Consider the following 13,791-nt stretch of genomic DNA (forward strand, 5'->3'; position numbering starts at 1 on the left):
CACATGCTAAATATAGAACATACAAATATCACTGATAATTGGTGATGTTTAAAGAACCAGCTGCTGTGTCACTGGAACATAAAAAAAAAACACATTACTGATTTCAGTTTTGAAGTTGATTTAAATGCATGCCGCGGCAAAATAAAAAACACACAGTTTCTGTCTATATTTTCCATAAAAGGAAAGTGGTAAAAGAAACATGTAGAAATTCAATAATAACCAATGGACTGATTTTAAAAGTTAACCTTCATCATGATTTTGATAGTTCACCCACACACAAAAAAATCCTTTAAATCCCAAGGTAGACAATATAGTGCGTATTTATGAAGGAACACATCACCAAATAATACGATTATAGAACTAAGTGGAAGAGGAAAGAAACCAACTTGAAAAATAGTAAAGGCTGATAAAGGCAGATAAGTGGAGCAAAAGTGGGAGACATACAGAGACTTTGGGGGAATTCTGAACTGGACACTTGGCTTCTCTTATCGCCTATGTTCTTGGTTCTTCATTATTACTAATTTTACCTTAAAATGTAGTACTTCTCTACTCCCTAATTTGTGTATCATGGTATTATCTTTTTCCTGACGGTGTCAATTTTGAGGCTCAGAATGTAGGGCAAAGAAAAGACGCCTTATTTGAGTAAATGAACAGTACACAAGATCTCGTATGGATGCAAAAGGAAGAAATCGCCCCAAGGGGAGAAGGCGACAAGCCAGGGGATAATTTTTCAGCTGCAGCTTTCCCTCACATCATAATGAACGGTCAGCTACCGTGGCTGCTTATGTCACCCGGAAGGAAGGCTTGGGTCCGTGAGCTGGGCACATAGGAAACATTACTTTCTCATCCTCAGAAGGCTGGCAAGGAGGGGCAGCCAGCCTCAGTTACGCAGCGGTCCCTGCATTCTAGACTTCAGATAACAGCTAATCCTCTCTGGGGCATAACTGATGCAAGGAAATGATCATAACATGCACGTTCTACCTAACCGCATTTTCTTCTCAAATTAGAAGTTTAGGTAAAAATGATATGTGCAACAATATCCAATAAAGTGTTGAAAAGTGAACAGGACTGAAGCTGGAAAAAGGAAAACTAAAGTGTAATCTGGAATCTAACCAACGCTTGTCTTCGATAACTCTCAAATCTTTGTTTCTACGGGAGGCAGAGTGTAAACCATGACCAGGGGCCTGGGCCTCGGGCCTCTGCCACCTGCCATTTCTGCTGTAGCTTGGGGCGCTGCAGGGGTCAGTGAGGGCGTCCACGGAGGCCCTCCAGCCACCTCCACAGTGCAGCACCTACACTTCACTCAGTGCTGCCTGAGCCCTCCTTCTTCCCCAACCCGATCTGGGCTACCGCATTTGCTGGCATTTATGTAGAGAACAGGGTATAACTGCATTCTCCATGCTTCTGACTTAATATTAAAAACTAATCATGGCACCTGCATGGCTCAGTCAGTTAAGCAAGCAACCAACTCTTGGTTTTGGCTCAGGTCATGATCTCAGGGTCATAAGATCGAGCCCCGGGTCAGATTCCAGGGTCAGTGAAGAGTCTGCTTGAGATTCTGTCTCCCTCTCCCTCTACTCCTCCCCCCACTCACACTCTCCCCCTCAAAATAAATAAATAAAATAAAATCTTTAAAAACAAACAAACAAAAAAACTAATCACAAACAGTTGCTAGACCAAAATGACATAATGTAAACAGACAATAAACATTTGGGGAAAATGGTAACATTTTTATTTTTAAAGTTTTCTCCTTAGTCTTGAAAAGAGCATTTCTTTCAACACACTGGGAATTTTTTTAATCTCTAAGTCAAAAGCTATGATAATTTTGAGGGGAAAAAAGCGTCATTAAGAAAATGGTAATGAAAACTATCCAAAAGGGTGAATAAAAGAATTGCAGTCAAGAAAGAGAAGAATGGGGACCAAAAACAGTAGGAAAGAAATTAGGTAAGACAGGTGAGGTATATATTTCCTCTTCTTGGGGAAACTATCAGAAATGTCATGTAAAAAATTACTAAAATCTCATTGAAAATAGCTATTTAAAAATGATAAAAATCTCATTGAAAACAGCTGTTTCAAAACAATGAGAACAGAAAATACTTTATAAAAAAGTATCCTTTTTCAATTATATATAAATGTTTGTATACATATGTGAAGAATATGGGAATAGAGCTTTTTTGATTCAATCAAAATAATGTACTTTATAGTTCTTTTCTTAAAGAAACTGAAATCCTGTAACTATGCTGTAGGACAGGGTAGGGTGTGGGGGGGAAATGTGGATGCTGATAATATTATTTAAAACTCCTGTCCTCCAATGTCCCACCGAATTACAAAGAATGGAAGTTGGCCTTACCTTTGGCTATTGTTGGCATCTGAAAAGCAATGCTGATTACTCCCACCAAATCTCCCAGTGGAATTAGGGATCTCAAAATGGACCGGATTCTGATGGCTTCCCCCTTACCAGCATGAATCAACTATGGGAAGAAAAATAAAGGAACATTAGAAAATCTTCGTGAAATCAATGTTATAATTTCATCTAGAAAATCTCAAGTATGGGAATCCAAGTCTAAAATATTTTTCTGTTCATCATACATATAAAATTAGACCTCTGGTAGAAGCTGTTGTTTCAGGCTTACATTACAGACAGATATTTACTTGCCCACAGTTTTGTTGACACCAGCATATGCTGAATTACATATTACAAAGAAAAAAATTATCTTTAGACCCAGAACATATAGTAATATTTATGACTGATTTAGCCTCTTTTCTTGTTTGGGGTTGAAAATGTAATTGTAAATCCATCTACATTCCACAAGGATTTCTCCCAAGGAAGGGTGTATAATGTGTGTGTGTGTTGGGGGGAATGGTGAATAGGAATCATAACAGGTCTTTCAGACCGTCACTGGCTAACCAAGCACCTGTGAGGACCATGAATCTGACCCATCAAGAATCTTAGCCAGGGGGCGCCTGGGTGGCTCAGTCATTGAGCGTCTGCCTTTGGCTTGGGTCATGATCCCAGGGTCCTGGGATCAAGCCCCGCATCGGGCTCCCTGCTCGAGGGAAGCCTCCTTCTCCCTCTCCCTCTGCCCCTGCTTGTGCTCCCTCTCTCACTGTCTCTCTCTGTCAAATAAATAAATAAAATCTTAAAAAAAAAAATCTCAGCTAGGCTCTGGAGCAGACAGCGACACACAGGGGGTCCTCAACCGACAGCTACAGAAGGTGAGCAAATTTCAGAAGTGCAAGGTTAGTCCCTTATTGAATCTCTTGGGGTTTTTCTCCTACTTTAATAGAATAAAAAACTATTTATTAGCTAATTTCTTGGTTCTTTTGCTCTTTCACTTTAATGGAAAAAGAACGAATACTGTGAGCATAAAGTTTTTTTGTCTGCAATCACCTCCAGCCTACAAATTTTTGAGAATCTACTCCCATCGCCTAGGATGAAAATCTCATCAGCAGCAAGTTAAGCTTTTACAAAAATCATGCTCTAGGTCTGCTAACATTCTGACATTTCTCCACGCTGTGATTCCTCTCTGTTCATAATGAAAGGTTATATCAAGAAAACATGGAAGTTTTACCGTACAGCTGTGAAAGGGATGCCCTCCCCACCCCCCCAAAAAAGAAAAGAAAACACAAAACAAACACACAAAACCACTACAGATGCTAAGGGCAAAGAGAAAGACGTGCTCTGGAAGCAGTGGTTCCTCTGGCTCATGCTTAGACCAGGTTAGAAGCCGATCTGCCTTCTCCCCCGGCACCACCACTCCCAGCGTTTCAGTCTCTGTGCTGCTTCCCATTACCAGGTCACGAAGCTAATTTTATGAGCCCTAACTAGCATTTTCAAAATGAATATAATAGAATGAAACAGAATATATCAGAATAAAATAGAGTAAAAACTATCTGAATGTATTACAGAGTAAAAGGAAGTGCTGTTTCATGGAACTTAATTTCTTCTTGATCGAAATGCTGTAGAAAACGCCAAGCCGTCAAGTCTGAAGAGCGTTTCCTTCCCAGTAACTGCCCCCACCCCCACCGTCCCCTCAGCCAACGGCGGGCACGTGGCAGCTCCCTCACACAGAAGAAACAGTACAAACAAAGAATATGACTCTGGACAGGAGTGGCTGCTCCCCGCACGCACTAAATGAGGAGAGGAAATTTATAGGAAAAATGTGTTCTTTTCTTCTTAAAGTGTGGGGAGGCTGTCTGAGTTTTGAAAGTACACAAGTAACTGCCTATTCTATTAATGACTTGTACTGAAATCTCATTACTAATTTTTACAACCAAGACATTTCCAACCAAATAAACACTCGTTCAGCAATTAGGTGGCAGCTATTATTTTTAATGGAGCGTGGAGATTATTGGTTTTGGATGCTGTTATCATCTTTGCCAGCTACGGATTTCTTCACATAGATGGGTAAACCAGGATCGCCGCTCTCGGGCCGCAAAGCACTCACATGCATTTCAGGAGCACAGCGTCCTAACAGGTCAATCAAGGCTGCGTAAAAGGTCATGATGGCATTCCCCATGTGGATAGTGTCATCCTCCTCCTCTTCTGCATCACTTTCATAGATTTTTCAAAAGAAACAGAAAGTAAAGCAAACAGGATAATAAAGTGACATTTCAGATGTATTACATACTTCTCAGAGGAAAGGGACCCCTAATATAGCTCGTTCTGCCTCTTCTGCTACTTTTCATATGTACAATTAATTTGTACATGGACATTTTTAAAGGAAAATGAGTTTAAAGACCAGTTGCGAGAAATTTGATATGAAGAGTCCTTCAAAAGGGAAAAAGAGGAATTGCTAATTTGATGGATTCTGCTTATTTCTAGACGCAGACAAGCTTTGTTTTAACAAAGAAAATAGCTAATGGAAAGACCTGGTAAGTTTAGACTACCTGTGTAAAGAGCATACATTTAGAAAGAGGGTGATAAAGATCTGTCCTATAAGATAACATAGGTAAGGCACCCAGGACAGTGCTTGGCCCAGAGAAAGGACTTCAGAAATGTGATATCATTTACTTACCTATCTCTTTACCATCTACTCTACCTCACCCACCCACCCAAAATACCCAAACTGTCTCCCTCGCATCTTTGTAAGAAAGACATAAAGAGTCCATTATCCATTATCTTGCAGATAAGAGATAAATCTAAATGGCCTTGGAAGATCCCATTATTTTCCTCCCTTGGTGACTCAGCTGGGCTCAGCAGTCTGCAGCGTGACAACCTGGCCTCGAAAACATCATCCGGCATGCCACACTGCTCCCAGGGCCCTCCTGTGCACACCCGCTGCTGTGGTCCTGGGCCAAAGATCTCTTGATACATTTTCCGTTACTTAGAGAAACTGAGGGTCCCCTAGTCCCTCTATGGCTAATTGACAAACATGTAACAAGCTCTTGGAGGACCTCCCAGTCTGAAACCATCGTGGCCTTGGCATGGACAGAACATCTATGTGCAGTCTGTGTATGGAAGAAGGACAGTTTCAGAACTGCTCTGCTTGGAAATTTGCCTCCAATAAGCTCTCTGTTCTATCTTCCCCAGTGGTATTAGTAGTATAGGACATGACCTGCTAGTAGGACATTCACCTCCACAGATAAAAACTGCAAAGTGACATGCCTGGATTGACTTACGTCTACTGCTGGAATCAAGTATTAGTAATGTATATTGTGGAGAAATGTAAGGTAGTTACTGACTGCCTTCTCTGCCCTAATACCTTAACCAAGCATTCTCCTCCTCCGAATGACAATATCCCCTTTTCTGGACTTTACCACCATAGCAGTTTGGTTAAACCCCCCATTCCCTTGCTAAAGGTCTTACTTTCTTACTATTATCTTGAAAACTCATTCCAGCTAGCTTCACACTAAAACCTAACTACAATTTCAGAGGATCACCTGCCATTAATTGTAATAACTCCCTTTGCCATAGCCTCCTGGAAAAATTCACAAAATACACCTCATCCTACAATCTAAACTTCTCCCTACTAAATCCATATAGTCTTTCTTAGTTGTCTCTCTTTCACTCAACTTATTCCTGCAGCAAATTCCACCCATTTTTCCAAGTCTAATGCATTTTATTTTCAAGGGCAGAAATCCTGAGGACCAGAAATTACATTGCAATTGACAGTAGGCAAATCATATTTTGTAAAATTTCCAGTCAAGGAATATGAATTACTCTTAAATGACAGTGTGTATATTAGACCTACAGTGTTTTACTGGATCCGCTAGTTGGTGAGGGACCATCTCGAGAAGGATCCTCAGCTATTTTTATGGCTTCCTCCATGGCTGCGAGCAGACCGTTCCCACCTTCCCCTCTCAAAGCAGGACCAAAACACTCGGGCCTCCGGATAAGCAACCTCACCACGACATTAGCGTTCTCTTCCACACTCTCCCCTAAAATCAAAGGAGGAACAAGAGTAAACAAACATTGGTTATGTGGACGTTCTGAGCAAACACATAATTTCTTTAAATATAAATGAATTAGTATAACAACTAAAACCAAAGAACACAGTTAGTAATAAAGTTAAAATTCAATTCAAATCACTAGTTTTATGTGCACAAGACACAGTAAGTTTCTTCTTTTGTACTTAAAATTTTCAAAGTAAAGAAAAGCATTATAGGGGCAGAAAAAATTCATTTTTGTTAATTTGTTATAGGAAATGAAGCCATAAGCCCACCTATTATTAGAACTCAATTATAAAAATTTACAAGAATTTGTAACTGCCTAAAAATTTTAATTTAATAGTAAAGGTAAAGCATCACTACTGAAGCACATATCAGAAATTAAATTGTTACTGTAAAAAAAAGTACTGATTATTAAATATTCAATTTTTTTTCTAATTACTTCATGAAAATGCTGGGATATACCATTTTTAATGTATCTATTTTTATGCAGTTTTAATCATGACCAGAAAGACCCCAAGCGATCAGTCCTACCATTACAGAAGACAGCAAATCGGAGAAAGTCAAGATATCTCTCTCCTTCAACTGGATTCCATCCAATGTCTGGATAACCCTTAGACACCAGCATCTGGCAGCTCTGCAGTCCACAACCAGCCAAATATCGAACTACCTACAAACAAGATGACAAGCAAAAGTGTTATCCCGTGAGTGAGGAGTCATTAGATGCGAGCACTACACATGATAAGTGATATCCTTATAGGTCGGTTTAAAATGCATGTGGTTCTGCAAGTTCTGCTTAATCCCATGACGATCCACATGAACTCCCTGTAGTAAAACCTTAGAGTTAAGGAATATTTACGAACCGTAACAAAGTGCTATCACAATAAAAGTATTTATGAACCAACTCTATGAAAGAAAAATATTCCTAAGTTTCATATCATTTAATTTGAAACTTCTATCTATAAATGTCATTATATTTGGGGTGCCTGGCTGGCTCTGTCAGGAAAGCATGCCAGTCTTGATCTCAGGGTCATGAGACTGAAGCCCATACTGGGTGTAGAGCTTACATAAAAACAAAAACAAAACACGTACTATAAACACCAGGGCATTTGATAGACTTCAAAAGCATCTAAAGACCTCTGACCCAGTGTAAAGCCTAAATCCATCTGAGATACTGAAAGACCCATCTGAGATACAGTAATATTTCAGAGAAGTGAATTTACTTCCAAAATGATATCAATTTAATGTGGAGGGGGGATATATTTGAGAAAACACATAGAGAAATAGAAAAAACTAAGCTTAGATTCAAATATCCTTGGGCTCAAATCTGTCCTGCATGACTTACTGGATCATTTTGTGCCATGATTTCACAGTCTATAAAATTTCGGGTAGTATTAACTACCTTTAAGTATCACTGAATTTAACACATTAAATTTTCTGCCTGTCTTTGCCTTTTAAATTATTGTTTTATGTGAGTGTTGATCCTTGACAATATTTCATAACTGATCCAGTTTTAAAAGAAATCCCTAAGTTATTATCAACGGTAGTAGATTGTTAAACAAGCAACTTACCAATCAAGTTACACCCAGCTCAAGCTAAGCCGGCTTTAAAAACAAGTAATATAGCTAAAAATATTTTGTACCAACTTTAAGAATAATTTATGTACAATAAACTCATCAATTTAAAATATAAATTGGGGTCCCTGGGTGGCTCAGTCTTAGGTTAAGCATTTGACTCTTGATTTCAGCTCAGGTCATGATCCCAGTGTTGTGAAACTGAACCCCACAAAGCGCTCTGCACTGAGTGTGGAACCTGAATAAGTTTTTCTCTTTCTCCCTCTCCTTCTGGCCCTCCCCCCCACCCCACTTGTGCATGCGCATGCGTGCTCTCTTTCTCTAAAAAAGAAATAAAAAATTAAAGTACAAATTCAGTGAGCTCTGAGAGATTTATACATCTGTAAAAACACACCGCAGCCAAGATGCAGAACATTTCCATCACTCCTCAGGCCCCATCCGTCCCCCCCTGCATGCGAAGGCCTTAACAAGCTGCTTTGTAACACTAAAAATTAGCTTGTGCATTCTAGAACATTTATATGTGCAATCATCCCGTATATCTCTTTTTACGCTGGCTTCTTTCACTCAGAATAATGATTCTGAGATTCATTCACATTGTACCCCATGTAGTACGCCGTTCCTTCTTACTGAATAACAGCACTCCACTGCACATGGAAATAGCCCATATTTCCTTATCCGTTCATCAGTTGATAGACATTTGAATTGTCCCCAGTTTTTGGCTAAGATGAATAACGTTGTTACCAACATTCACATACAGGCCTTTGTGTGGACACACATTCCTATTTCAATTGAGGAAGTATCTCCAAGTGGGAAGGCTAGGTATATGTTTATGATAGGTATGTGTTTTGTGAAGAAACTTATTGGCTAAGAATTTATTAAGTTGGGGCACCTGTATGACTCAGCCAGTTAAGCGTCCCACTCTTGATCTCGGCTTGGGTCATGATCTCAGGGTTGTGAGAACAAGCCCTTCCTGCATCAGGCTCTGCATTGAGCATGGAGTCTGCTTAGGATTCTCTCTCTCCCCTCCCTCTGCCCTCCCCCAGTATGCTCTCTCTCTCAAAAAAAAAAAGAATTTAAGTTAAATTTGTTAAGAACCTGCCGACCTGCTTTGCAAACTGACTCTACCATTTTTCTTTTTTTTTTTTAAGATTTTATTTATTTATTTGACAGAGAGAGAGACAGCCAGCGAGAGACAGAACACAAGCAGGGGGAGTGGCAGAGGAAGAAGCAGTCTCCAGCGGAGGAGCCCGATGCGGGGCTCGATCCCAGAACACCGGGATCACGCCCTGAGCCCAAGGCAGACGCTTAACAAGTGCGCCACCTAGGCGCCCCATGACGCTACCATTTTTCATCTCAACAGTTCAGTTGCTCCACGTCCTCCAAAATGTTTGGTGTTGTCAACTTCTTAAATATCAGCCATATTTCAATAAATAGATAAAAAGATTTTCAAATATATATAAGAAAAAATGCTCCTGAGATTAGTCGAAGATACAAAGCTTTGTGATCCATGACCGGCAAGTCAAAAGGGTTTGGGAAAGAGCTCACTTTCTCTTGCCTTCAATAGCTATGCATTGATTACCTATCCAATGCCAATGCTGTTCTCGAAGACTGGGACAGAGTAGTGAACAATAGAGAAAAAACATGCCCTGAACTCACTGGCCTTATGTTATGACAGGGAGTTGATTTTTAAAAATACTTAAATGTATAGATGTTACATAATAATATGAAAATGTGTATTTCCATCTATAATACACAAATATATTTTTTCAACTGTTGGAAAATAAAGCAGCAAAGAAGACAAGACAGTAAACAGAGAAGAGGTTTCAATTTTAAATGGCACGGACATGAAGAGCTAACAAAATGTGACTTGGATCAATGACTGGAAGGACATCAGGAAAAGAGCCATGAAGACATCTGATGAAAGAATATTGCAGATGGAAGGAACAGCAAGCACGAAGTCCCTGAGGCAGGAGCATACCTGGCAAGCCCCCGCAAGAGCAAGGAGACCAGTGTGCCTGGAGCAAATAGAAAAGATCAGAACAGCAGGTAATAAGAGGGATATGTGAAATCAGATGGGTTAGAAGCCATCACAATGCCTTTAGCTTTTACTTGAAGTGAGATCGGAAATCTCTGGAAGAGTTGTGGACACAGGATTAATACTATATTTGTAAGAGGTTCATTCCAGCTGCTAAGTAGGGGAGCAGGGAAGGATCAGGAAGACCACTTAGAATGCAATTATGATGATAACACAGGGGAAATTTATCTATGTTCCAGCAAACATGTATGCCTAGTTAGAGCTCAGAGTCATAGTATGTTAGTGATGCCTTGCATTGGAATATATGTCTACATGATACAAAATGTACTTTGAGATGTTAAAACAACCTCTGAAAAAATTTAAACCGTATGACTAAAGCAAAAGTAACAACAGATACCATGAAAGGAGAGAAACCCACAAGAATACAGATAGAAAAGTTGATTCCCTTTCCAGAGACAAATGTATGTGGTCAGAGGAAACACTTCATCTCAAATTTCTTGTTCTTTGTAATTTACAATTATATGTTCTATGTAATATATGTAACACATTTATAATATATAAGATACATTATAATTGTGTCAATATAATTATAACTCTATTATGGTTATACGTCATCAATAATCTTGAGAAACAACTATAAGCAAGCATAACTCACACAAACACAAGGGGCAAGCATGCTGCTTACCTTTTCCAAATCTGGCTCACGCAGTGCTAAGGCCAGTTCGTTATTATCCATCACCGAGGCAGCTGCCACATCCAGTGGTGTTGAGCCCCTCATAGCTGGTGAGGCTGTTAATTCAAACGAAGATGAGACAAAGCCTGGATTGTGCTACAACTACAAATTCCATATAAAAACACACTGTCCCTTAAAATTTCATTTCTAAATACAACACATACTACATTAATCTAAAATTACTTTGCATTAAAGTTTAAAATTGAACGTAGTATGTATACTCTTTTTATCTTAAAGAGTAAATAAAAGCCATAATTTACTTACCAAGGCCAACACTGCTATTCTCCAATAAATAGCTGAGATGATCAAACATAGCTTTTTGATTCTGCCTACTTATACGACAGAAGTAACAAAGGAAACGGCAACAGTTGGCCACCATCTTGGGAAAAGTGATTTCCTACATAAAGAGCATACAGTTAGCTGGGAGAGCAAATGGTCTTCAGAAAACTAAGTTCAGAAGTTGAGGTCCAATCACCTCGTCAATCCATGTGGGACCATGTCTGCCAAGCCTCAGATACCAAAGACCTTCAATTGTCTATATTTCAACTCATCTAGTCCTTGAGCCACTGAAAATCAAGCCCGGCATTAATTCAGAAACCTCATTACCATCAAGGGGGTGATCTGAACTAATCTACAGCCCTGAATCTCTAGTGGCATAAATCTGATTTAGCAATCAGGCAGACTGGGTTGTGACTCCTGACTAACACTATTAGCTGTGCTTCCTTGGGAGAATATTTAGTCTCATTGAGTCAGTTCTGTAAAACTGGAATAAAATGGATACTAATACTTAATTTAGGTAAGAGAGGAAAAGTTCAATGAGACCCTTTGTAAGAAATACTGTATTTCATACCTGAAACCACATTAGGGCATTCCTATCATAAATGTTGTTGTTTTTAAGATTCTAGGAGTCACACCTTTCCTGATTTGCACACGACTTGTGTGCTATGATGAGCACCCTGACCAGAAGGCCTGCATGCTAGACCCCATCAAATACATCTCCCCTAAGCATCTAATCTTATTCTAGGATACCCCAGATGATCCCTGGAATCCCTCCTTAACAGAATATTTTATAAATATCTTTATAAGTCTGTCTAACTGGTAAACCGGGCATTAAGGAGGGCACATATTGCATGGAGCACTGGGTGTTACACACAAACAATGAATCATGGAACACTACGTCAAAAACTAATGATGTACCATGTACTGTATGGTGACTAACATAATAAAATTAAAAAAAAAGAAATATGAACTCTTCCATATTTTGAAAAATACATCTTAAAATTTCAAAAAATAGTGAAATGTTTTGGACATCATAGATCATAGAATTATACTGATTCATATGAAATTGTTATATTACTCTATTCACTTGGTTTTGCAGGTCTGAAAGTTTGAAAGGTTTCACTTTATTTCAACTTTAAATCAGTTAAAAAATTCACTTTATGTCTTAAAACAAATGCTCCAGAACATCATCTTCAAATTTTGGCCGGGATCAGGACTTGAGTGAAACCAACTGCCATCTAAATCAAGGGGAATATCTAGGTCTGAAGAACATGTTTGTGTTTTGGTCTTTTAATGTGATGGATATTAACATATAATTAAGAATTTAAAAATAGTATAGTATTAATGTTTAAAGTTTCTAACTAACCACTAAATAGGAAAAGTTTAGGAGACAGCCAATTACACAGCATAAGACAGAAATTATTATAAATATCAAAGGAAAAAATAACTAATAGCATATCCAATTCTCAATCTATAAGGTTTGCTTTGCTTTGTTTTTTTCTTTTTTTGCATAAGGTGTTCTTTAAAAAACAGTCCTCCTAAGAGGATTTAAAGAAATCCTCATTAAGAATATGCAGTGCATGTACTCCAGGAGTCATATTCATTGGCATCTTAATAATCAAAGGTTTTCCTTTACCTTGGACTCTCCACCTCCAAGGACATTCACCATGACCTCCATCACCGTCTCATGCATCCCAAGGGCCCTCATGAGATTAGGGTGCTGGTAAAACACTTTATTATTCATGATATCCCTAGAAAGGACAATATAGGTTTGGTGAGGAGAAGCACGGAGGGCAGAGAAAAATTTAAATGAAAATTTATCTGAGACCCTGATAAATATCTTGGAAATAATTACTGGCATGAACAGAAAAGTACATGCAATCATGATTAAAGTGAATAAAAACAAAAGTTAGTAAGAACAATTAATTGAGTTCTCCTCAAAAAATATTGATAGCCTCTCAAAAATAGTATACAAGTTATCTGTTCTTTTCAGTTACAAGAAATGTACTACATATGTAAACATTCATCTATATGAAATATATTTGTGGACACTTATCATTCCTAATTTTATGTAATCCAAATATCTGTTCAATCTTCTTTAGCATAGAAATATGAATCGCTGTTATACCATATTCTATGAAAATTCCTATGTAAATTTTTAATATGTAAGTATCTGCTTTTCATGTAGGATATTTTTAGCACCACATTCAGTATTTGTATGATTAATAACAGTAGTATTATTTCTTACTACATTTGTGTTATCTTTCCAGAGAACTGCTTGTAAAGGACTCATATTCTCAAAGAGAAACTGAATACACATCAAGTCCAGGTACAAGTAATGCAACAAATTAAAATAGACATTTGATTTGAAAAACCAGCAGCAGATGATACCCAAAATGTTTCAAATTATCATTATTTCATTACATGTTATCCTATGTATGTAAAGGTATTCCTAAGGATATTAATGCTCAGTAGTCATTAAAAATAAAGAACTCTGCTGATTTTTATTCAAACGTAAATCAAATCAATATGAGAGTTTTTTTCTACAAAACACTTCCTGTCACAGCTTTAACAAGAAGATTATAATGCACAGCCTGCAGGAAAACAAACTTTCCCTGCAGCTCTCATCTCCTTGGTTGACTCACCTCTTCATTTGGTCATATGCTAACTTTTAGTTACTCCAGGTATATCAAAATGGTCAAACAGTATGATTCTTGTATGATGATTTCTTCTTCTTCTTTGTTTTTTTTGGTTTTAGTTTTTTCTTTTAATTGAGTTTA

At 38.2% G+C, this 13,791-nt stretch overlaps 1 protein-coding gene across 3 annotated transcripts in view; it reads right to left on the bottom strand.

Annotated features, from left to right (window-relative positions):
• The window catches only part of RYR2 (ryanodine receptor 2), a 718,243-nt gene that overhangs the window by 173,437 nt on the left and 531,015 nt on the right, over positions 1-13,791 (bottom strand). For all 3 annotated transcript variants that reach the window (XM_087863178.1, XM_087863177.1, XM_087863176.1), the window contains 7 exons: positions 12,648-12,762; positions 10,997-11,129; positions 10,685-10,788; positions 6,925-7,060; positions 6,195-6,381; positions 4,449-4,554; positions 2,351-2,471 (listed from right to left, as the gene is read on the bottom strand). In XM_087863178.1, coding sequence (XP_087719304.1) covers positions 2,351-2,471; positions 4,449-4,554; positions 6,195-6,381; positions 6,925-7,060; positions 10,685-10,788; positions 10,997-11,129; positions 12,648-12,762 — 902 coding nt within the window. The remainder of the gene's footprint in view (positions 1-2,350; positions 2,472-4,448; positions 4,555-6,194; positions 6,382-6,924; positions 7,061-10,684; positions 10,789-10,996; positions 11,130-12,647; positions 12,763-13,791) is intronic.

The sequence above is a fragment of the Ursus americanus genome, chromosome 6, assembly GCF_024610735.1.
Source record: "Ursus americanus isolate L20-20 chromosome 6, mUrsAme1.1.p, whole genome shotgun sequence".
NCBI lineage: Eukaryota > Metazoa > Chordata > Mammalia > Carnivora > Ursidae > Ursus > Ursus americanus.